We start from the raw sequence: 25980 nt of genomic DNA, 5'->3' as shown, positions 1-25980 counted from the left end.
CCGAGCACAGGGGGAAGCAGAGAGAGTTCCGATTCCAGTGGGGAAGCAGGAAGTCGTGTCCGAGGCTCAGGCAAGGTAGAGGAGCCAGGGTCCCAGGTGGGACAGGAAGGGGCGAATAAGGGCGGGAGACCCATCCCCCCAACTCCGGAATTACGCAGAAAGAGGAGGGGAAAGAGGATGGGTCTGCCAAAGCTTTTGTGTTGGAGAAAGACGCGCCAAAAGCCATTAGGAGGTTCTGAAACCGTCTGACCACATCACTCCGTGTAAATAGCAATGACTTGAGCACTGTAAATACGCAGCACCAATAAAAGAATAAAATGCAGAGCTGCGTAGCGTCGTTACTCTGAAGTAGTCCACTCCGGCCACTGTGACAGCAACCTCCTAATCCTTTTTGGGCTACTTTGGAGTTGCCGGGATGAGCGTGTCAGAGGCGGAGAAATGGCGGCAGATCGCGGAGCAAGCCCAGCAAGAACTGCAGCAGCTGTCGCTGCAGGCGCAGGGGGAATTGAAGGCAGCTAAAGAGGAGACTAAGAAGGTCCAGGACGACCGGCTACAACTTGCGGAACAGGTGAGAGCGCTTCAGGAAAAAGAGCAGCAATTAAGGGCGGTGGCGGTAGACCTCCAAAACAAGCTGGATGCAGAGAAAAACAAGGCGGGAGGGGCACCCCAAGTCCAAGTGCTGCCAGGAAGGAGAGCCGGGACCCTAGTAAGCAAGTTCAATGGAGACCCGAGGGAATTTCAGGGCTTTGAGACTGAGATTGTGTATGCTCTTGAGCTGCACCACGATGAGTTCCCTGATGATGAGCACAGGGTAGCGTTTATTGTGGAGCACCTTACCGGGGCAGCCAGGGAGTGGCTAAGACCGTTAATTGCAACAAGGAATCCTTGCATGAAGAATGTCAAACTATTTCTAGAAGGTTTGAAAACGATGTATTCGTCCGATAGTCATATGGACCAGACTAAGGAGGAACTTCATAATTTACGCCAAGGAAATATGACAGTTCGCGCGTATTGGGCGAAATTCACCATGCTGGTGCACAGATTGGGGTGGGAACTAGAGTCCCCCCCAATGCAAGCGGCGTTCTACTTGGGGTTGCATGAGGAGGTGAAGGATGAGCTCTCGAGAGGTCCAAAGCCCAGTAATATGGATCAGCTGAGCAAAGCGGCTCTGGCGGTGGGGGTGAGACAGGAATCCCGGTGGAGCGACAAGCAAGCAACGCGCGCAAAGCGGGCTTGGTTCCCACGGTCGCAGGAGAAGCCACTCCCCCAACAACCCTTTCAAGCCACGCCTGGGGCCAGTCAGGACCAGGAACCCATGCAGATTGATAGCGCGCGCGCGCGGGCTTTTCAAACCCCAGCGGCGCCAAGACGCAAGGAGGGAAGGGGTGGGAATTGCTTTCTCTGCAACTCCCCCCAGCATCTCGTCAGAGACTGCCCACATCGCATGGAGTGGCAAGGAAAGGCGGGAACGGTTGTGCCCTCCCCCACTGAAGCAGCACCACAGCAGGGAAACGGGAAAGCCTGGCTGCAGGAGACAAGGGGCGGCAGCCAGGCACAGTCAGCAGACAACAGCCCCAGCCCACCCACCCGCACAGAGAGGAGCAGAGCCAGCCCACCCCTCCCAGAGCAGGAGTGGTTCTAGAAGTGACGCTCACGCTTCCAAATGGCTATCCCCTGACAGTCCTCGCCCTAATTGACAGTGGGGCGTCAGCGAACTTCTTCTCGAGAAACTTTGCAGAAGAGCACCAGATCCAGCTTCTGCAGCTGGACTTTCCTCTGCACGTGGCAACCATTGACGGCAGAGAGCTGCTGAGAGGGGCCATCACTCATCAAACCCCCCCCATGAGAATGACGGTTGGAAGGCACTCAGAGACACTGGCATTCAACGTCACCACCATCTCAGACCCCCCCATCGTTTTGGGCATGAGCTGGCTGGCGCGCCATGACCCCTCCATAAGTTGGCACCAGAGATGCATCACTTTTGGATCGGACTTTTGCCTGGAACATTGCATGCAGCACCAACCAGGGGAGGGGCCTCCGATAGCCACGGTGGCCACCATGCACGTCAAAGGGGGTGAAGCGATACCCAAGCCGTACTGGGACCTGCAGGAGGTCTTCAGCGAAGCGGAGTCCGACCACCTACCCCCACACAGGCCTTTTGACTGCCAGATCAACCTGGTACCAGGGGCAACTATACCCCCAGCCAAGCTGTACGCCATGTCAGACCAGGAACTGGAAGATCTGCGCGCTTTCATCGACAAGAACCTCAAGCGGGGGTTCATCAGAGAAAGCAAGGCAGCAGGGGGCAGCCCGGTCTTCTGGGTGGACAAGAAAGACACGCAACAGCGCCGTCTTGTGGTGGATTTTAGACGGCTGAATTCGGTGACAGAGCCAGTGGCTTTCCCCATGCCCAGAGTGGATGATCTCCTGACAGCGGCACGCAGGGGCAAGATTTTCACCAAGCTGGACCTGAGGGGGGCGTACAACTTGATCAGGATCCGGGAAGGCGATGAATGGAAAACCACGATGTTCACGCCTCTGGGCTCTTTTGAATATCTGGTGATGCCCTTCGGGTTGCAAGGGGGCTCAGCATGCTTCCAGGCCTTCATGCACCACGTCCTGGGGTCCCTCCTCTTCAGGAAATGCTTGGTCTTCCTGGATGACATCCTTATTTACTCCAACGACCCAGTGCAGCACGTGAAAGATGTCAGGGAGGTGTTGCAGCGCCTGAAGGAGAACCACCTGTATGTGAAGCTGGAGAAGTGCAAGTTTCACACCAAGGAGGTGGACTTCCTGGGCTACAAGCTGTCAGACAAGGGGCTGGCGATGGACAAGGACAAGGTGCAGGCCATCCTGGACTGGCACAGCCCCAGGACTCGCAAAGATGCCCAACGCCTACTAGGCTTCGCCAACTTCTACAGGAAGTTCATCAAGAACTTCTCTCGCGTTACGGCTCCCATCACTGACTGCCTGAGAGGCAAGCAGAAGTTCAGGTGGACACCAGAGGCGCAAGCAGCGTTCGAAAGCCTCAAGAGGGTGTTCGCCTCAGACCAGAACCTGTTCCACGTGGTTCAGGACGCGCCCCTACGCGTGGAGACAGATGCTTCTGATAAAGCTGTGGGCGCCATTTTGTTGCAACTGGACGCCAACAGAGAGTGGAGACCCTGTGCCTTCTTCTCCAGGAAATTGACTCAGCCAGAGCGAAACTACACAGTGTTTGATCGGGAACTTCTGGCGATCCACGCTGCGTTCCAGCACTGGAGACACTTCCTGGTGGGCGCCAAGCACCCCATCCAGGTGTGCACAGACCACAAGAACCTGGAGTTCTGGAGAACTGCCAGGGTGCTCAACCAGCGGCAGATACGGTGGGCAGAGTTCTTCTCGAACTTCAACTTCTCCATACACTACATCCCGGGAGAGCAGAATGTCAGGGCGGATGCCCTCTCCCGCAAGCCAGAGTACATGGAGGAGGAGGCGCCACCGGCACCCAGGCACATTTTCCCCCCGTCAGCATGGTCCTGCGGAGCAGCAGTGGTGAGCGAGGCAGAACTCACAGCACTGACGGCAGCGGATGAATTTGCCAACCGCATCTTCAGAGAACTGAGAGGGGGGGGGGGAGCAGGCAAAAGACTTTGCAGAACGCAGGGGGCTGCTTTTCTACAAGGGTGCACTGTACCTGCCCACCACCCAGCTTAGACGTACGGTCCTCAAGCAGATGCACGACAACCCAACGGCGGGTCATTTTGGGAGGGACAAAACCACTCACCTAGTCATGAGACACTTCTGGTGGCCAGGGGTGCGGGAAGATGTTCGAGACTATGTACGGGGCTGTGACACCTGCCAGCGGGCAAAGGTGGTCAGAGCAGCACCACCGGGATTGCTGGAGCCCTTAGCCACGCCACACAGGCCGTGGGAAGTGGTGTCCATGGACTTCATCACAGATCTGCCTTCTTCCAGGGGCAAGACCGCAGTGTTGGTGGTGGTGGACCTCATGTCCAAAATGTGCCACTTTATACCGTGTGCCAGGGCGGTCTCGGCAGAAGAGACAGCCAAACTGTTTGTGGATCACGTATTCAGACTGCATGGATTACCCTTAAGGGTTATTTCGGATCGTGGCCGCCAATTTGTTTCCAGGTTCTGGCGGCGGCTCATGAACCTCCTGCAGGTGGAGGTCAGCTTGTCGACGGCTAGACACCCGCAGACCAATGGACAGGCGGAGAGGGTCAACGCCATTCTGCAGCAGTACCTGAGATGCTACGTCAGCCAGAGGCAAACGGACTGGGTGGATCGCCTGCCACTGGCAGAATTTGCCTACAACAATGCGGTGCACGTCTCCACAGGGGTGTCGCCCTTTAAGGCCAATTACGGGCGTGACCTCAGATCTTTCCCTGAGAGGGAGGGGGAGGAGGAGGAGGAGGGCCCACAGGCTGAGGATTGGGCAGAGGAACTGGAGACGGTGCACCAGCAGCTCAGAGAACACTTGGAGAGAGCCAAGGAAGCGTACAAGAGGGGGGCAGATCGCCACAGGCGACCGGGGGAGGTCATTAGGGTGGGGGACAAAGTTTGGTTGTCCTCGGAGGGCCTTCCCATCAGAGGGCGATGCAAAAAGCTGGCGCCCAGAAGGTTGGGCCCCTTCACGGTCACGCAACAGGTCAACCCGGTGGCATACAGGCTGGCACTGCCAGAGGACATGAGGGTGCACCCAGTGTTTCATAGATCGCTGCTGTCGCCGTACAGGGAAAGCAGCAGGCTCCGAGACAGCGAACAAACCCCTGAGGGAGGGGGGGAGAGGGAAGGCAGGGAGCAACTCAATGAGGCCACAGCCATCCTGGATTCAAGGTGGGGGGTGGGGGGCCTGGAGTACCTCATGGCATGGGAGGATGCTCCACCGTCCCAGAATGAATGGGTCCCAGCCACTCAGATACAGGAGGAATTCCTGGTAGAAGAATTTCACGCCCTTTTTCCCCATAGACCCAAGCCCTGGCACATGGAAAGGGAGGGGGAGGGGGAGGAAGCACGGGAGAGCAGTTCACCATGGCGCTGGGAAGCGGAGTTTGAGGAACCAGAGGATGAGGTATGGGTGTCACCGAGATCCACCCAGTCAGAGGAAGGAGCAGATTGGCAGAACATTTTTACCCCCACCAGCTCTGACGCCACAGACTTTTTGGGATTCCCGTCCTCCCAGGCGGAAGGGGGGGGGGCTTGCAGGACTGGGGGGAGGTGTTCACACCAACGGGCTCGGAAAGCACTGAGTTCTTAGGCTTCCAGTCGTCACCGACACCTGGGGGGGACCTGGGGAGGGGTGAAGGAGAGCTTGGGAGGGGGGTGGATGTGAGGGACAGGGGATATCGCGAAGTCCCTCCCCTCCTAAGTTCAAGCCAATCCCCGAGCACAGGGGGAAGCAGAGAGAGTTCCGATTCCAGTGGGGAAGCAGGAAGTCGTGTCCGAGGCTCAGGCAAGGTAGAGGAGCCAGGGTCCCAGGTGGGACAGGAAGGGGCGAATAAGGGCGGGAGACCCATCCCCCCAACTCCGGAATTACGCAGAAAGAGGAGGGGAAAGAGGATGGGTCTGCCAAAGCTTTTGTGTTGGAGAAAGACGCGCCAAAAGCCATTAGGAGGTTCTGAAACCGACTGACCACATCACTCTGTGTAAATAGCAATGACTTGAGCACTGTAAATACGCAGCACCAATAAAAGAATAAAATGCAGAGCTGCGTAGCGTCGTTACTCTGAAGTAGTCCACTCCGGCCACTGTGACAAAAGGTATGAAAACTTTAGTGGTAATAACATAACTCTCATAATGGTTCATATATATTTAATTAGACAATACGATATAAGAGTGAAATAACTTATCACCTGCTGGAAGGAGGGAAGTCACGCCGTGTATCCTGGTGTATATAATGTATATCATGTCAATGATGCATTAATGTTGATAGAAAATAAATAAAAATTTATTTCAGAAAAAACAAACTTAAAAGGAATTTCTTTGAGCTGTTCTTTTGTAGACATTTCCGCTGCTGGGTGCTTGGTTGGTTTGGTTGGCAAATGAACTTTTTTGGGAATATCCCTCCTTTAAATGTGAGCAGCTTTTCAAGTAAATGTACAGGGGAGGAAATATTGCTACTTCAAAAATTGTGATGTGGTTTGGGGAATGAAAAATAGAAAGTGATTGTAGAGTGAAGAAGTGGAAGAAAAGGGTTAAACTACAGGCTGCAAAGGAGTGTGGATGTTTTCCCTGGTGGGAATAGAAGGCGCCAGTGACTGTTGGGTGATGCTTAAGGGTAATCAGGCACAGAGACAGCTGATGGTGGGAAGTAGGTGTGGTAGAAGCAAATCTGTATAATGAAACAAACCATAGTTTCTTTGATGGTCTGCTGAGCATCATTTGGCTTAAGCATGGTTTGTTCAAGAAACCATGGTTTAATGTGTGCAGCCTAAACCTATATTTGCCTTGGTTCTTAAGCCTTTGCTGATTGTTTCCAACTGGGGTGGTGAATTCTTGAGAGTTGTGTCTCATATGGGAAGTATCCTGGGGTCTGCATACCAGTTGTAAGTGAGACCCAAGGCAGAGTGGGACCCAGGGCAAAAGTGGGCAGAGCAGTGGATGTGGCTTTAACCTATCTACCATAGGTTACACACAAAAGTCAGATGTTTTTTGCATGCACCAGGGCCAGAGATTCCCCACGCTGGCTTACAAGGTAGCATGTTTATTATGTTTTATAATGAAGTAGATTAATATTTATCTAGTTCTGAATCTATGCATTGGTGTTCTGCAATTCTTTAACCCGCTTCAGAGAGTGAATTGTTAATCTTTTTGTCAGCTGTCAAGTGCAGAGTATGTACCTCCAAAACTATCCCCCAATCTGAGTTTTTAAGCACCTGCTGTGTGCTCGGTGCTCTTCCAAAGGGGGACTTTCTGAGTGCCAACACGGGAGCTGTGTGGTTTCCGTAGTCTGTGCCCTTCCAATATTATGAAGTGGGCTCTTCACTCTGCTTTCAAAGTCAAAGTGAGAAGTGCCGTCATCAGGGTCAAGAGAATGGTAATTGTGTAATACAGTATCATAGAGTGTAATGCAAGATTTATGGGTCACACTCTTGAACTAGGTTGGCCATCTGTACAGAATTAATAAATACAAGTTGCTGTACACGGGGAGGGGTTGGTATTGTGATTTAGGCCTGCCAACTGCTTAAATGTTACTTGATTCATCAGTAAAAAGCAAGGCAGTTAATCCATGACTGTAATACTCCTGTTAAGAGATTAATTTCATTAAGACAGATATATTTAGTGATGCCTGGGGAACTGGTTATCCGTCAAAAGGGCTTTCTCAATAATATCACCCAGGTTGTGGAAAAAAATCCCTTTGGAGGTTAGGTTGGTGCCAACATTGTGCAGCTTTACGTACCAGTTGACATAGCTGCCAAGTTTTCCCTTTTCTCGCGAGGAAGCCTATTCAGCATAAGGGAATTTCCCTTTAAAAAAGGGAGAACTTGGCAGCTATGCCAGTTGAAAACCTGCTCCCCCCCCCACAGCTGCTTAAATTGGTGCGATTGACCATTGTATCTTGTGTTAATAGATTACTGCTTCCCCCCCCCCCATATAACTGCTGTTTTAAATTTTGTGTTTACACATGCTGTACTTAGGATGAAGGTTGGAATAGAGAATAAAATACTAAATAGAATAGGTGATATTTGAGGAATATTAACAAAGAAGAAAAGACATTGACCCTTGTTAAAAAAAATTGATCTGAGCTAGAAGTAAGTGGAGCTGTTATCCACCCCGCTCTCCAAAAAATTTTCTGCTTGACTCCTTAAAGTAGGGGCATGTTGTTGTTGGTCAACAACATTTGCAAAGTCACATTTCCTTTCAGCTGCAGTCAACATGGCCAGTAGTCAGGAATGATGAGAGTTGCAGTCCAGCAATGTCTGGAATGGCACGAGTTAGCCACCTCCTGGACCTAAGTCATGGGAAATGTAAAAGATGCATGATAAAAAATACAAGCACTGCAACTTGTGTTGAGATGTTTGGGAAGGCTCAGACCAGAATGCCTCCTTTATTTGCTTAAAGAGGGCACTCTTACAGTGTTTAAGAAGCTCTGTTTCTTATCGATAGCTTTGCTGTTCAACATGGAACTCTGAATATTCAGTATTCTGTATAAGTAAATGAGATTGTAACTCCAAGGCGTTAACTATGTTCAGATCTTTACAGTCCACCCTGTTCTGTTCCTTTCTTGCACACGTCTAATTGGCTATTATGTGCTTGCGTGAAATTGTCTCCTTTTCTGCTGGTTTTAATTGTCTTGGAAGAGCTATTTAAGAAAGAAACAAACTGCTTCAATCTCTGGATGCTGCCGCATCCTTGACTTGTACAATCTGGCTCCGATAATCCTCCGGCGCTGTTGTTCCTATAGCAGATTTCCCGCTAGCATCACAGGACTTGATTAATCCAAATGCTGATGTCCCACAGGCACTGTAGTTATTTTTAGCATTATGGTTGTGCAAAGGGTGGGTGAAGATTTATGGCTTTGTCTAGTAAAATATCTAGCTGCCTTTCTCTATATATGGGACTTGGATGCGTTCCAGCAGCTGCATCTGAAACAGCACCTCCTTCATTGTTGCCAACTCTTAAATAGCCCTTTTTGTTGTTTAATTAAAAGTTCTAAGATCCTGAAAATCTTGAATGAAACTAGTCGGAGACATAAGCAAGGATAACAACAACAACAACAATTTATTATTTATACCCCGCCCATCTGGCTGAGTTTCCCCAGCCACTCTGGGCGGCTTCCAACAAAATATTAAAATACATTGGTCTGTTAAACATTAAAAGCTTCCCTAAACAGGGCTACCTTCACATGTCCTTTAAAGTCTGGTACGTAGTTGTTTTTCTCTTTGACATCTGGTGGGAGGGCGTTCCACAGGGCGGGTGCCACTGCCGAGAAGGCCCTCTGCCTGGTTCCCTGTAACTTGGCTTCTCGCAGCGAGGGAACCACCAGAAGGCCCTCAGCACTAGACCTCAGTGTCCGGGCAGAATGATGGAGGTGGAGACGCTCCTTCAGGTATACTGGACCGCGGCCGTTTAGGGTTTTAAAGGCCAGCAAATAATTGATTATTTATACCCTGCCCATCTGGTTGGGTTTCCTCAGCCACTCTGGGTGGCTTCCAACAAAATATTAAAATACCTTGGTCTGTTAAACATTAAAAGCTTCCCTAAACAGGGCTGCCTTCAGATGTCTTCTAAAAGTCAGATAGTTGTTTTTTCCCTTGACATCTAGATTGGAACTCAATTCCAATGGTCTTGCTCTGGAAAAAAGCAGTTTCTGAACAAGTTGATAAGGAGCGGTGTGTGTGTGTGTGTGTGTGTGTGTGTGTGTGTGTGTGAGAGAGAGAGAGAGAGAGAGAGAGAGAGAGAGAGAGAGAGCTCCACTACAGTATCTCCTTCTTCACTTCATATAATCCTTCCTAATTGTCTGGAACATCTATTTCTGACTGCATCAAAACATCCTGTTTTCAATTGACGTATGCCTTGTGGTTTTTACTCATCAGACTTCCATGTACAAAATTGAGTTTTGCTCCTGAGGTTTAAGAACCGTGAGAATCTTAAGTCAGTTTTAAGCTTCTAGAATTGATGTGAGTTAAATACGGTAAATAAGAAAATGCCACTTTTGAAGATGCTGTATGTGTTCTATGTTTTAATCTCAAAATTGTATTGGATTTAGCACTGTGACATTTATTTTATTCATTTATTTTTTAATGATGTCTAAACTACCCTTCATCAAAATAGATCCCAAGGCAGTGTGCAATAATAGCAACAATCAAGAAATACAATAAAATCTCTGTTCCTTGAGCTAACTTTTTCAGGAATGGAGTCTAAAGAACTGAGGCAAATAACTATGATGAGAGGTGAAGTTATAGGCCTAATAGACAAAATAAAAGCTGGTTAATTGCCAGGTCTGGGTGCTATTCACCCGAGAGTTCTCAAATAACGCATATGTAAAATGTAATATGTAAAGCGGGTGGCGCTGTGGGTTAAACCACTGAGCCTAGGGCTTGCTGATCAGAAGGTTGGCGGTTCGAATCCCTGCGACAGGGAGCTCGGTCCCTGAGCTCCTGTTGCTCGGTCCCTGCTCCTGCCAACCTAGCAGTTCGAAAGCACGTCAAAGTGCAAGTAGGTAAATAGGTACCGCTCCAAGCGCGAAGGTAAATGCGTTTCCATGCGCTGCTCTGGTTCGCCAGAAGCAGCTTTGTCATGCTGGCCACATGACCTGGAAGCTGTACACCGGCTCCTCGGCCAATAATGCGAGATGAGCGCCACAACCCCAGAGTTGGTCACAACTGGACCTAATGGTCAGGGGTCCCTTTACTTTTACCTTAAAATTATTTATCTTCCAACAAAAATATGTAGCTTCTCCCTAAGATCATCCTCTGCACCTGAGGACTGGAAAGTAGTCAGTGTAACACCAATTTTTTTGGGGGGGGGGAATGGCTCCTCAAAATTCCAGGCAGTTACCATCTGTCCTGATTAAACTGGTGGAAAGCATTGTTAAAGATAAAATAACCAAGCACGTTGAAGAACAAACCTTGCTGAAGCAGAACCAACGTGGCTTCTGAAAGGATAAGTCCTGTTTCTCTAAACTATTAGAATGACTTGAGAGTGAAAAAAGCATACAGACAGGGTGACCGAGTTGACATAATGTCATTTCAGCTTTCAAAAAACTTTTGACAAGGTACCTCACCAAAGTCTTCTGAGTAAGCCTAGCAGTCACGGAGTCATGGAGTAAGAGACAAGGTCCTCTTGTGAATCAGGAACTGGTTAAGTAACAAGAAGCAGAGGGTAGGAATACATGGATAGTTCTCGCAATGGAGGGATGTAGAAATTGGCGTCCCCCAAGGATTGATATTGGAACCTATGCTTTTTAACTTGTTCATAAATGATTTAGAGTGAGAGGTGACGTGGCCAAGTTTACTGATGATACAAAATTATTCAATGTTGTTAAAAGAAAAAAAGATTGTAAAGAACTCCAAAAGGAGCATGCAAAGTGAATGGGTGGTCCATTGGAGGCAAAAAAAACCCCTTACCGGTAATTTCACATGTACACTCATGGGATCTGAACTCGCAGTGACTGAACAGGAATGAGACCTTGGGGTCATGGTGGATAGCTGGATGAAGATGTCAACCGGGTGTGTGGCAGCTGTGTAAAAGGCAAATTCCTTGCTAGGGATCATTAGGAAAGAAATTGAAAATAAATGTTCCAGTATTATAATGCCGTTACACAAATCTATGATGCGACTGCATTTGGAATGCTGTGTGTGGTTCTAGTTGTCTCACCTGAAAAAGAATATGATAGTTGGAACCTTCACTATACAGCTTTTGGTGTTAACCTGGCCTTTGACACCTGAGGTGTGTATTTTCAGGGCCAACCCTATTCCTGTGACTAATTTGTCTTAACTTTGTCTTAAATTTTTCTTAACATCTGCTGGCTAGTTTGCAAATGGTTTATGTGCCTTTTCCTGTAAGCTTGATATATTTTGATTTCTGAATATGCTGCCATGAACACATGAATGTGTATATAGAAAAAGTTTTTCTGGCAGCCTCTGTCTTCATCACCCATAATACTTGCCCTGTTTTAGCTACCATGATGAGAATATAGCTAAATCGCCTCACCCAATTACTATTTTTTGAAGAGAGAAGGTGTTGAATCATTATCTTCTTTATTCTTAGTGACCAAACCTTTAGCTAAACACCATCAAGAAAATTTTTCAGGCCACATTGCTTTTTCTTAATCATTTTCTAAATTTTTTTTAAAAAAATTCTTATTCATTTCGTGCTGTTTCAAGTCTTCAGCAATATCTGCTGCCAAATGGTGATTCATTTGTGCAAACAGATAATTATGAAGCAAATGCCACTTTTGACAAGCAGAGCAAAGCTGCCAGGCTCTTTCCCCTTGAGCAACGCCACTTTTTGTTTCCAGTGCTAGATTGTATTTGACATTTAATTTAAGCGCCCTTGGTACCTACTCACAGGACTTTGCAATGATAATGGAGATAAAGCAACCGAGAGCTGCTTATGACAGAACCTTTATTCTTCCAATTGTCCCCACACTTGAGATTGCACTGAAGTGCCTTATAGGCTTATATGCATTGAGGAAAGTGTCTTAAACTAGAGACTCTGGGGAAGAGGAAGAGACCCAGAATGATTTAATCATGAAACTCATTGTGTGTTTTTTTTACTCTGACATAACACACTGATCCACTTGCCACAGAGCAACCTCTGTGTGTGTGTGTGTGCGCGCGCGCATATGCACATGTATGCAGCGAAAGGAAAGGTAATACAGACAGGAGAGCTCTCTTGGTACCAAAGAGCAGAGCAGAGCAGTCGAGTAATTCAATTTGCAATCTTCCTGGCACAATTGGTTCTCCATGTGCATACACACTCCATTGATCTGTAGTGGACCAGGCACAGAGAAAATATTGGCATAGGCTGTTCTCCCATGAATTGGAAAGCAGATTTTCTCCCCCCCCCCAACCATCTCACCCCAAATGCCTTAACCTTATGGATATGGTCATCGCCATGACCTTGTCAGATGCTGAAAGCAAAATAGGACACATGGGTTCATTCTGAGCAGGGGTGACTCCCCCCCCCCCAAAAATGCCATGATATGAAAATAAATGTATCTATGCTACAGCTCTCTCTAGGGAGTTGGTATCAGTTGGTGTTTAGTAGATAAACGGAAATCTTAGCAAGCAGTTGGCACAACGCTTATGAAAACCTAAGGCCAAGAGAGAGTTTATACCGTACTTTAAATCATGCTAGTGGACATGCCTCCCTAATCTTCCCTTAAGTCTTGAGAAAAGATGCATTCATATCAACAGGTGTTTTACAAATTCCCCTGGGACCTGGTTTCCTGGGAGTGTTCCTACATGCATTATGTTTATGAGAATACAGTTTGCCAAAATGTTTGTGAAATCAAAGAGGACATAGACATGTTTCTATATGAATAAGTCAACACTGTCCACATATTATGAGTGATGTACAGGGAAACTAAGTTTCCTGCTTGTGTTTTGATGTAAAGCAGCAGCGGAGAATTGGATCGTGCCAGAGAGCCATATCCTGAGGGCCACCTTTGATGGGTGAGACCAGCCGGCTGCCAGTTACCTGACATTACACTGATGCATGTGACCTGTTTTCTTCTACCTGCAACGCAAACCATGCAGACACAAGACTTTGCAGGCACCATTGATTGGCAGGGCCTGCGGGGAGCTGCATATTTACTTGCCCCACACCTGATGTCATATATATGGCATCAGGTATAAAACAGGTGGCCATGGCTGGGCTTGAAACACATTAATTAGGAAACATTAATTAGCCGAGTGGGGCCAATTAATCCCATGGACTGAAGGTTCCCCACCTCTTGTCATAAAGAAGCTTAGTAGAATGAGGAGAGTCAACATTCTGGCACAGTATATGCTAACTTTATTCTGCAAAATTTCATTTCCTCTTTTTTTTTAAGAGGAAAAGAAATTTTGCAGAATAAAGTTAGCATGATTTTTTTAAATTGTAAATTTATTACAGAAAGAGGGCAGGAAAGAGAAAAGGGGAAAACAAAAACAATATACGTAGTCCCTTAAGATTCACAATACAATAAACATCAATACTACATCCATATTAACTTCCATGTACAGGTGGATATATGCCACTCAAATGCCTGAATGTTATCCAAACAAAGTAGGTGTTTACAGAATAATGTTCAGATGGAGCAAGGGCATTAAAGTCTTCACACCATTGCATAATAGATGGTGAGTTTTTTTCCTTATCGGCTCAAAGTATGTCTCTTAGCGACCATAGGGTTTTCCTGTTGCCAGTCCCCATGCCACTGGTATATGTGTAATTTAAAACATCCACATATATCAGAGGTTTCAGCAATACAGTATTAATATGGACATCAACTTCAAACCAAAAAGGAAACATCACTGGAAAAGCCCTCGCATTCCTCAATGAGACATACACAGCATTTCACCTCCAGCATTTAGTTGCTTTAAACAGCGCTTTATTGTAGAGACTTTGTATAGTCCAGTATACCCGAAATACTTTTTTTGCTGAATTGGTCTGAGTTTTAAATCTAAGCATTCTGTGTAGATCCTAGAGAAGTTTTCCTTGGTTTAGGTTGTATATAGAGCATGCAGTAAAACTGCGTCTCTCTGGATGACTTATGGTGTGGCTATGGAAAATGCAAAAAGCTGTTGCTGTTGGTGGGGTGGCATCATTCATGAAGTCAGATGTGACAGCATCTGCAATGCAATACGATGCCTATTCCTCATGTAGCTTTAGTGTTACCTGGAGGCCCTCCATGCGCGGAGGGAACATATTCACTGAATAAAATGAGTTCTCTGAGACTTCATGTGTGGGGGCTGAGTTATTTTGAAAACAGAACTGGGAAACGGCAGCACCTGTTCCAGCCTTCAGAACAAGTGGGCACATTCTGGAGATGTTGGCAGTACTGTATACCCAGATGTGGCACCTTTATTTTATTTTATTTTTTGAAAGAACCCTTTTGATGAATCCATTGTTGTACGTTAACCACATCTATATCTCTGCAAGTTGTCCGGATGCCGCTGATGAGTACCATCAAAAGGCAAATGAACAGCAAACTAATGAGCTTGCTGAGCAGTTGTCAGAAACATCACTCCTAATGGAACAAAATTGCTTTATAAACAGACGGGCCAGGAGGCCGGTGAATGACTAATCTGAAATTCTTTGAATTGGCTTGATTCATGAGCAGAGAATCTAGTTTTAATTGGAGCAGAGGCCTGGCTATGTTTCAGGAGACCAGTGTGGTGGTGCGCTTTCCCCCCTGTTGCTGTTTTGCCTCTGTATTTTGTACAGAAGTTTCAATGAACGTCTTGTGGAGAGAGCGAAAGTGACATATATTGATGGCTGTACCGCTCTGCATCAAGGAAACCGTATATTCAGAGCCGTTAATGCAAATCACTCTTCCAAAGAATCATTCATAAAATAGTCATTTCCCCCTGTGCTCCTTGGCTGAGCTTCTTCCCCCACCCCAACACTGTTCACTTTCCCACCAGCTATCCAAGGACACCTCTCAACCATCTGTATAGGTGGGTAGCAAGAATCACCACCTGGTGCTGATTTAAAACCTGGGTACATGGGCTCAGTCTTGATTTTGTGCATGTCTGTCTCGCTGCCCCCCCCCCCCACTTTCACCTTGAACAGTTTAATGAGTCTTTTAAAACAAAAGGAGGGTCAAGTGTATTTTTGGAGGGAGAGCGGGTTACAAACTGCGGGGGGGGGGGGAAGTAGGCACAATTTTCTTGGGCACAAGTGCATGTTAGAGAGTGGGTTGGGGGTAAGCTTGCAAGCTTAAAACGGTTGATCCTTATATGCAATTGTTTCCTTAGGCTTTCAGAGTTAGCATGCTGCTTGTTTACAACTTGATGCTTCAGTTTCACAGAATTTGGATGTCTCAAGGTGGGGTGGGGGTGGGGGTGGGGGTGTAGGCTAAGCATTATGGAGGTAGGAGGAGGGTTAATGGTAAGTAACAGGTAATATTTACAGAACTTATAGGGTACCCTGTTAGCAAGTTCTCAGGGTGGTTCACAACCATAGGTTTATTGTGACTTGAGAGAACCTCATCTTAGATTGAAGAAGCCCATCCTGGCTTCTCTTGGATAGTATAGACACCGACCCATATTCCTGTTACTTTCAGAATTGATTTTTGCACTGTGTTCTATATGACAGTATGCTTAAAGATGACCTGGAAGCTTTGGTACTAATGGACCATCACCTATTATTCCCATGGTTCGGCACTGGCTACCACTCTGCTTTTGAGGATAATTCAAGGAGGGTTGCTGTTTTTATCATTGCTTAAAACCCACAGCTGCCTTTTGTATGAGTCCTGCCAGTCAAGGCCTAGTCATCCGGCACTGCTCTAGCCAGTCCTTCTGGTGGGACAATGGCTGCAAGAAGCAGGAACCTTGTGATCAGGGCCCCAATGCCCAGAAATCTCCTCCTGAAAAAGTTAGAAAGTCTGCCTCTTTATTAGGGTTTTTAAAAAGTTGGAATGCTTTCCTTTTTTTAAAGTAGGCATTTAGCCCTTCCAACTAGTAGACTTTTAAAAAATGCTGTAAACTGTTTCAGACTGTTTCTGAGAAAGCACTTCTTAACTGTTGTAAATAAATAAAGGTACATTCACATGAGTATCCCTAACGATGCTTTTGCTTTGATTTGTGGTTTTAGAACTGTCCTTGAAATTGCACCGTTGCTTCAATGCCTCATTGAGAAGGTGAAATGCTGGCTGGCTTTTTACCTGGCAGGATATCTGGCTAATAGGATGAATGTGTCTGAAGCAAGCGAGCTGTTTCAGCATTCTCTTTTTTGCTGCTTCCTACCCTTGACCTGTGCATCTCCCCCAGAATGCCTCACGAGCAATTTCCAGGACAACTTCAGCGCAACGCCTTATTTTTCGTCATCATTCAGTGGTGCTAATTTAATAGAGAACGTGGCTTATGCTCCTTGCTGACAGCAGAGTCGCTGGAAAAATCCGGTGCTAGCTATTGCCATTTTTCAAAAGAAGGCATCTTCTGCCAGTACCTGTAGTTTTTGTTTTCATATTCTTGCTTTATGTTGCTATTTCCCCCCTTACCTACAATTAAAGTGCTGCAAAAATAATGTGGTTGCTCTGCAGTGTCTACACACACACACACACACACACACACACACACACACAGCCAGCCTGCACAATTGCTCCTGTGTTTCAAACAATGCCCATCTGCAATTTGCAGCTTCAGTTTTTATAGGTTACTCGCAGCCAGTTTGCATTTGCATACTAGGATGCAGGAATCATACAGGCATTGGGATAGAACTGGAGAGAATTTTTTGGCTGGTTTAGTGGGAGAGCCTTCATTTCTAGCACATTCTTAAAACAGGGTTGGTGGTTCTTTAGCAGGTATTCTTGGTGTGCAGGAAACAGATACTCAGCTTCCCTGTTACCGTAGTAGCATCCCCGGCCCGGGAGTGTTTGTTTTCTAGCCTACTTATCCTAGTGAAATGCACCGTTAAGACTGCAGTTCTATACGTATTCACCTGGGAGTAAGTCCATTAAACTTGGTGGAACTTGCATCAGAGTGCACATGCATTGGGTTGTTGCCACTTTCTTATGAGTTCCTTGTGTGCAGTGGTTCTTCTGACAAATACTTCCAGATGAGCAGGCTATGGTGAAGCCAATGGACACTTGCTACCCAGTCCTCTATTATGCATTCAGCAGAATGAAATGGTACAGTCCTGAAGTGGTGAAGCGGACTGATCAGTTTTAATGCTTTCCGATTTTGTTGTACAAAAAGTCCCGGCCGGAAGAAGGTTACCTTAGGTAGTAGTGCAGGTTTTGCATTTGCTGAGTCTTTCAAACCACAATAGCATGGCACTTTCTTTATGCCAATGGACATGCAGTGAGGAATGTGATTACGAAAGTGCCATGAGTGCCTTTTTGATGGGGCCTGCGACCTCAGCTCATATCATTTTCTGACTAGTTTAGAAATTGAATATTGAATATTAGAGATTGAAGAAGAAGAAGAAGAAGAAGGTGGAAGAAGAAAGCATAGTTATCCTAGTTTATGGTTGAAATGCTGTGCCATTGGGGGAAAACTTTGCCTTGCATTTATTTCATTAGATCTTTCCAGGCCATGCTACCCATCTTTTTTTGCTGCTGCTGTGAATATGGTGCCATCTATTTACAAAGAACAGGTTTGACTGGTCCCTACCCCTAGGGGGTTATCTAAAAGGAATTGTAGAATCATCAAACTGTGGAGTTGGAAGGGATCCCAAGGGTCATTTAGTCTACTCCCCTGCACTGCAGGAATGTCAACTTGATCATACGTGACAGATGGTCACCCAACCTCTGCTTTAAAACTTCCAAGGAAGGAGAGGCCAGTATCTTTCATGGGAGTCTGTTCCACTGTCAAACAGCTCTTACTGGTGGACATTTCTTCCTGGTGTTTAGTTGGACACTCCTTTCATGTAATGCATGATATACATGATTTTAATGTATTTTAATCTTTGTTGGAAGCCGCCCAGAGTGGCTGGGGAAACTCAGCCAGATGGGCAGGGTATTATTATTATTATTATTATTATTATTATTATTATTATTATTATTTCTTTCTTTTTGTTAAGTAGAGGTCTTGCTCCCCTGCAGCAGTTGTCATTTGTAGTTGTACATGTGGATTTCATGCTGTGTTTTATGTGAAGATTTCTTCACACAGAAATTTAGTCAGATCTGAACTGCTTCTAAGAATGGCTCTATACCAGGCACCCCCAAACTTTGGCTCTCCAGATGTTTTGGACTACAATTCCCATCTTCCCCAACCACTGGTCCTGTTAGCTAGGGATCGTGGGAGTTGTAGGCCAAAACATCTGGAGGGCCGCAGTTTGGGGGTGCCTGGTCTATACGTTCCATTTCTCTCACATCTACATAACAGGAATCAAAAGGATGAGCCATGAGGGACCTCATTCCTCCATAAAACAGTAGAGGTGTGATGTGGGAAAAGCTTGTTTTCAGAAATTCTCCAGCTTTGTCCCACTGCAGATTGCAGAGGTGCCATTACAGCTGCAATCAGCCTTGCTTGCCTTCACTGTTGCAGTTCTTCTCTCTCCTGCTGGCCATGAAACTTCAGGTCTTATGCGTCAATAGCTTACAACATTTGGCTCAACCTGTGGAAATATGACCTGTATTTTTGTACATGCTGCACTGTACTAGAAGACAAAACGCTTACCTGTTTTTTCTCCTCCTCAGGATAGAAGTTGGGAGTGAGGGTGTAAAAAAGGATAATTTGAGCAAAGCTCAACTGTTAAGAAATCTAGGACTTTTTCTTAACTCTTTAAATAAGCTATCCAATTTAAGAAGCGTGAATTTATGCATCGAGTTTTTGGCTCTCGCTTGGAGGAAATCAGATATTCTTCAGGATTAGCAGAAATTTCTCGGGGAGGCGCTAACATTGACCTGGCACAGTGACTGCATTGCTGCTGTCTTCTGGTTTAAGGCTCGTTTTCTCAGCTTGAGATGTCTCTTTAAACATTATTTATTTATTACTTGCCAGTTCTTGAACCAGATCCTTTACAAGGTGATAATGAGCCATATTTTGCCTTAATTTTTATTTTATTTTATTTTTAAAAAATTATGGTTCATTTAAGACACAAGTTGGACTGTGTAAGTGTTCTATAATAATACTTGATATTTTCACAATTGAATCTGGTGTGGAACCGTAATAAATTTCATTTCATTTCGTATTTTCACAACATTTAAAGATGTACTTAAAAAACCCCTTACTGTTCCCCAGGGTGGATTTGATTTAAATCAAACTGATTTAAATCACGATTTAAATCACGATTTAAATCACTAGTCAGTAAGGCTTGATTTAAATCATAGTTGATTTAAATCATAAAGACTAATTCTTGCTGGTATAACATTATTATGCAAGTAGATGAAGATTTTTAGAATAACAACTTTTCATATTAGTTTTTTTATCCCCAGTTTAATAGGTTAATCATTCATATTTGGACAACTTTACTGTTGTACTTAGGAAGGAGAAAAATAATCATTACCTTAATAATAACAATTTAAATAGATTTATTCAACTGAAACAATAACATTTCAGCAAATGTTATTTGCTTAAACAAACATCCATGTTTGTTAACTAATTTGGCTAAACAAAAACAAAATATATATATTTTAAGAAACTTAGACTGTCAGCCCAGTCTACACATGAAAAACTTAAATACTGTCCAAACAATCAGAAAAATATTGTTTCTATTCTATTCACTGAACTTCTTGAAACTTAGCACTGAAGGGGTTGCTTCTGTATTCATAGGTTTGTAGAACAATAGGATTAAGGTCTTTTTCTCAACTCTGTTCATGTTATAACATTTTTGCTGTGAAGAAGAGGCATGTGATCTCTGTTGAGTCAAATTCAGTTTTGAGAACTGCAAAAGTAAACCAAGCACCTGTGATAATATCTTGTAGGCAGAGAAACTGCCCAATAATCTTACAAAAACCTCTGGAAGAGGTGAATGGATTAATGGAATTTATTTACCCCCAAAATTAAACATATACAGTACAACCTTATACTACATAATTAAAAAAACTAATCTTTATTTCATGATGGAATAACCTTTGGATGGTAATATGTTTTCCTCAAAAAGCATTTTATTTTAAAAAAATCCAATTTAAATCAAAAAAATCGATTTAAATCAAAAAAATCCGATTTAAATCAAAAAAATCCGATTTTTTTTTATTTTTTTTAAAAAAATCATTGATTTTTATCCACCCTGCTGTTCCCTTAAGACAAGATTCATTTAAGAAATAATACTTGATGTTCTACTGTTTCTAAAAACATATTCTGCCTCAATTCAGATTTGATTTGATTTGAGATGAGATTTGCTTGGCAGACTCTACTTTTGAAGTTCACCCTTCAGGGAACTCCCATTCTTCTCTTTGTTGAGAGCAGGGATTGGAAACCTCTGAGCTTCCAGCTGTTGTTGGACTCCAGCTCCCATAAGTCCCAGAAGTCTCCAGCTCCCATAAGTCCCAGCCTGCTGATCCAGTGGTCAGTGATGGGAGTTGTAGTCAAACAATGGCTGGGTGGCCAAAGGTTCTTTACCCTAGGTTCAGATAAACAGTTTAAGTCTATGATGGGCTGCGGAAGTGGGCAAGGTAGGTATTTGTCCCAGGGGTTTGGATCACAGTACATGGACTCATTGATCCCCTTCCCTCTCATGAACACTAGGGACGCAGGTGGCACTGTGGTCTAAACCACTGAGCCTCTTGGGCTGGCTGATTGGAAGGTCGGTGGTTTGAATCCCCACAACAGAGTGAGCTCCCATTACTCTGTCCCAGCTTCTGCCAACCTAGCAGTTCGAAAGCACACCAGTGCAGATAGATAAATAGATACCACTGTTGCAGGAAGGTAAACGGCATTTCCGTGCACTCTGGTTTCTGTCACAGTGTTCCGTTGCACCAGAAGCGGTTTAGTCATGCTGGCCACATGACCCGGACAGCTGTCTGTGGACAAACGCAGCCACAAACGCATCCCTCAGCCAGAAAGCAAGATCAGCGCCGCAACCCCATAGTCGTCTTAGACTGGACTTAACCGGGGGCCCTTTACCTTTTTTTTTTAATACCATGAACACATTTTAGCTCTCCAACAGCTACTCTGCAAAGTTCTGGAAGAATATTAATCATTGGGTCATTTATTTAAATGATTCAGCAGCAGCCTATTTACGGTATTTATTTAAAGAATTTATAAACTACCCACTATTTCTGGAAGAAAGATGAGCCATTTGCTTGTTTATTCAAATAATTTTGCACCCACGTTTTCATTTATTTATTTTTCATAATAATAATAATAATCTGCCCATCATTCAAAGATATTGTGGCAGTGTACAAAAAAGAGAGAGATTAAAACGAAGCACAAAGTTAAAAACAAGAATACCTTTTATCCATCTGTAAAACCAGCAAAAACAATGTTCAGCAATCCTGAAGCAGCCTGGTTGAAGAGGCACCTCAAAGAGTAAATTGTTGGTGGCATCCTAATCTCCATGGTGAGGGTATTCCAAAGTGTGGGTGCTGCCCCACAAGAAGCTGTTCCCTGGATGACTTGTTAAATGAGCTTCTGGGGTGTATAATATCCACAAGAAGGGCCCACAGTTTACCCATGCTTGGAATCATAGAATAGTGCCCACCTGATCCTTCAACATTATCAAGCAAGCTTTAATACCATTTTAAAACTAGTGAGATTCAGGCCCTGAAGGCGGGGGGGGGGGACGTGTCTTGCTGTGCCACCAGAGGATATAGTGTGGTGATGTAAGATTTGACCTTCCCTGTAGTGACACCCTGACTGTGGTATTGCCTTTCCCAGGAGCCGTGGTTGGCCTTGACATTGATGAGTTTCTATCACCATATGAAAACGTATCTGTTCTACCAGACTTTTGAAGGGATCTGTTTAGGTTTTTTTCCCTGAGTTTGGGATGGTTCCATATCGCAATACTATTCCTGCTTAAACGTGAAATAGATTAAATTGTCATAAATTCTCTTTTAAAAAGCCCATTATTCTCTTATACTTCAGGTGACACAAGGTGCCATGAAGCTGTGCATTCAGCAAGAGTTCGACAAAGTACGGTGCCTGGTTTGTGAAGAGGAGCACAGAGCTCTCCACTTGGTGGATCTCCAAGAAGCACTGGCCACTGCTCACACGACAGAAGTTCTGGCAGAAATCGATGTCCGCATGGAAAAATTGATGACTGAAATGGCAGAGCTCACAAGGCAGCTGAACACCTTTAATGAGCTAGCCATGCTCAAGCCTGAGGTAAATAAAGTACATGCGAAGCAGTTAACAGCAGAGGGCCGTAAAGCTTTATGATGGATGCAGAGGTTTAGTCTACTACTTTATTGCTTGTCAGCATTTAAAGATGGCCACAAATCCACTAAACTTCCAAGGGGATATGCACAGTTGTAAGTAATAACGCATTATGAGTTGTGTGTGGTTATGTTGATACCCAATTGACTGAGGTGGTTTGAAAGGGCACAAAGCCAACTGCTTCCATCCATTTCAAAGCAAGGCTGCAGCGCTTTGCTGCATGATGTTTGTATCTCAGGACCCATACAGAGAATTTTTCACATTTTTGTTACTCCTTTCAATTCTGCTTTCTATCCAAGTGGAAAGAACACAGTAGAATGTTGCACTTTGGTTATATTTGATGGCTTCCCTTTCTTCTTTTAAAGAAGGAGGGTACTGTGCTTTTTTGTCCTAGAATAGGTCTGTGTTTTTATTACAGCTTTCGGGTTGGTGTAAATTTTATATGGCAGCTGTTTTAGCCACTTTGGGTATACAGTAGTTATCTCCCGTATGCCACGATGATGGTCTTATGTTTTCAGGCTGGGGTTCAGTAAACCACTCATATAATCCAAATACCTAGCATCTAGGTACATTTACAGCACAGTTAGAAATATTGTGACGCTGTAAAAGTAAGCATGGATTATCTCAGGCATAGGCAAACTCAGCCCTCCAGATGTTTTGGGACTACAACTCCCATCACCCCTGATCACTGGTCCTGTTAGCTAGGGATGATGGGAGTTGTAGTCCCAAAACATCTGGAGGGCCGTGTTTGCCTATGCCTGGATTATCTCATCCAGCCCCTAGGCCTGAATCACTTTAATAATATAATAGGCCTAAAGCAGACCTACACCATTTGAGATACACTAAGCTGAATTTATTATCATTATCATTTTCATTATTATTAGATTTATATACCACCCTTCATCAAAAGTTCTCAGGGTGGTTCACAATAATGTTGTAATTAACAAAAAAATATCTTCCATCCAATATTTTTTCCCATTGAATACCAGAAATAAGTTACTCTGGTTGGAGACATTTCCACTGAAATGCTTGGATCTACTCCGTGACTTTCTGTTGATGAATTTCACACCAAATCACCTATAGAGAAATGGTGGTCTCGCCTATGCTAGCAGGGATACATCCAAAGTCAGTTAACCAGTATTTAGGTGGTAAAAATATATTGTTTCTTCATTGATCCTTGTAGGGCTCAAACTCATGTCCTGTTCTCGGACAGGACAAAGGCATGCTAGAAGATTCAACTTATTAAGCACGCTAGAGAACTTGAAAATAATGAAGGATCCTCATTTACTGGCACAGAAGGGTTCTTGAATCTTAAACAAGTTTGGATCCCAGTTCAGTGATATCTTTGGCTGAACAGAGTGATGACTTGAGAGAAACTGTCACCCTATACTATTTTTTCCTATGATAGCTTCTTCAGCTCTAGATAGGTGGTTCTCTTGTGCCAACTGAGGGATTTGGATGGGGAAAGGTGGGGAAATGTCACTTCCCTTTGATCTAGAACGCAGGAGTGGAACCTTTCCGTGCCTCAAGTTTGCATTCTTTCTGGACAACTTTCCAAGAGTCAAATGCCATAGGCAAAAGTGGGCAGAGTGACAAATGTAAAATTGACCTTTGTACGATAGGCTAGTTTCTATGCACACCCATGTTATCCTATCAGAGTTCAAGGACACACTCCAGCCAGGGAAAAATATTCAAGTGAGTATTTTATAGCCTGCCAGTCAAGTTCTGTTGTTTGCCATGTGTTTGTGTCATTGCGAGGAGAGGGGATGGAGGCTTGTGGATTTACTATTCAACTTCCCACTCTACACCCCATTCATTTCTTAAGGATCAGTTTTTTAAACAACAACAACAACTACAACTTGGTTCTCTTGGAATACCTTGATTTTCTTTCATATAACTCCTCTTTATCAGCATTAACTATTAGTCAGGTGTTCATGTGCCAGAGTGGACATGATGAGAAATGGCTTGAAAAATGCTGGGCAACAGAATTGTAATTTAAACAATGAATTAATTATGGAGGAAACCAGAACTTGGCATTTAAAAAATAAAAGGAAGGAAATACTTGCAAGGGCATTAAAAAAATGCTGAAATACAAGATTCCTTAAGCAAAACCCTTTCACGCTGCTTTATTTACATTGTTACATTGGAGTCTGCTACATGAAGCCATGACATCTTCAGACCGATGGTTCCCTAGGCTATGATTGGGGGAAAACAGCTGACTGCCTTATGAAAGAATGCAGCTCTTGGAGCCTGCCAAGATTCTCTAAATTTCCTCCATACTTTCTTTGGTTTTGAAAACATAAGCTATCAGAATTGCCCTATAACCCCCTTGGTCAGTGCAATCAAGTACTGAAATCAATCCAATGGGAAGATGGATCTCTGTGTTACTGTTTTTGAGACAGGGCAACTGGAATCATACACATTATTCCAAACATGGTTGTACCATAGGCTTGTATAGTAGACTTGATATTGGGCTAACATGGAATTTGCCTCTTCTTCTTCTTCTTCTTCTTCTTCTTCTTCTTCTTCTTCTTCTTCTTCTTCTTCTTCTTCTTCCTCTTCCTCTTCCTCTTCCTCTTCCTCTTCCTCTTCTTCTTTTTACTGCTACCTCCCACACAGTTGACTTTTTGAGCTACCCACTATAATCCTAAGGTGACTCTCCTGGATACTCATAGCCAGTTCCCATTCCACGTGCATCACTTTGCGCTTGCACTAAATATAATTTACCATTTTGTTGACCTTAATGCTGTTGGAGAGATCTATTTGGAGCTCTTAACTGACTGCTTTGGTTTTCACCATCCGGAATCATTTTGTGCCGCTTGCAAACTTGAATGATGGTTTCCTTTGAGCCCACATTGTTTATGAATAACATAAACAGGAGATCTATGATAGAGCCTGGTACTTAGTTCAGGATTAAGGATAAAAGGAAAACTACCTAATATTATGTAACTTTAAAGTGTGGTTAAGTACTCATAATACTAGACAAACTTAATAAGAAATAAGTTCTTGAATCTTGTACTTTTTTTATTCTATCTTGATTTGTGGCCTGCACATTCATGGCACATGCTTACAGTTAAGATTTTATTCCAACTTTATTCCAACTTCTTGAGTAAAAATACAAATGTAACCTTGGTGAAACTTTAGTTACTTCCTAGATGTTGTATCACTGATTTTAAGAAACTAAGTTAAGAAAGAACTTGCACTGATTTTTATTTTAAAAATATGTTATAAGCACAGGTTGAGCTCATTCCACACCTTTTGATTCACCTGTCTTGGAAAAGGAACCATAGGTACTTTGATAGTTGGGTGGAAAGGTTGTTGATCTCTGTAGATCACAGAAATATTTTTACTGTTAGCACCTTGGTATCTTTTGTTCACTTTCTGTTCTGCAGCTCTCCCCCCTCGAGAAGAAAAGCTCTCTGTAGCAGTCATTGAGTAAAGGGATTTTTTCTTCCTTTAGTCTTGTGAGGAACAGGGTTTGTTCACCCACATGTCTTTAAAAATTAAATGCCAAGCCCTGTTAGTCAGTGATTTTTCCACATCAACCTTCTTCATCTTGTCTCTG

General features: G+C 44.3%; 1 protein-coding gene across 5 annotated transcripts in view; it reads left to right on the top strand.

The window, feature by feature from the left end:
- Positions 1 to 25980, top strand: part of TRIM44 (tripartite motif containing 44) — an 88314-nt gene that overhangs the window by 8611 nt on the left and 53723 nt on the right. For all 5 annotated transcript variants that reach the window (XR_004692647.2, XM_060274813.1, XM_035116243.2 and 2 more), the window contains exon 3: positions 22125 to 22364. Coding sequence is in view for 4 of the 5 variants with exons in the window: in XM_060274813.1 (XP_060130796.1) it covers positions 22125 to 22364 (240 nt within the window). In the remaining variant the exon portion in view is untranslated. The remainder of the gene's footprint in view (positions 1 to 22124; positions 22365 to 25980) is intronic.

The sequence above is a fragment of the Zootoca vivipara genome, chromosome 1, assembly GCF_963506605.1.
Source record: "Zootoca vivipara chromosome 1, rZooViv1.1, whole genome shotgun sequence".
NCBI lineage: Eukaryota > Metazoa > Chordata > Lepidosauria > Squamata > Lacertidae > Zootoca > Zootoca vivipara.
Note: the sequence above shows the minus strand (reverse complement) of the source record. Positions and strands in the feature narration are given on the sequence as shown.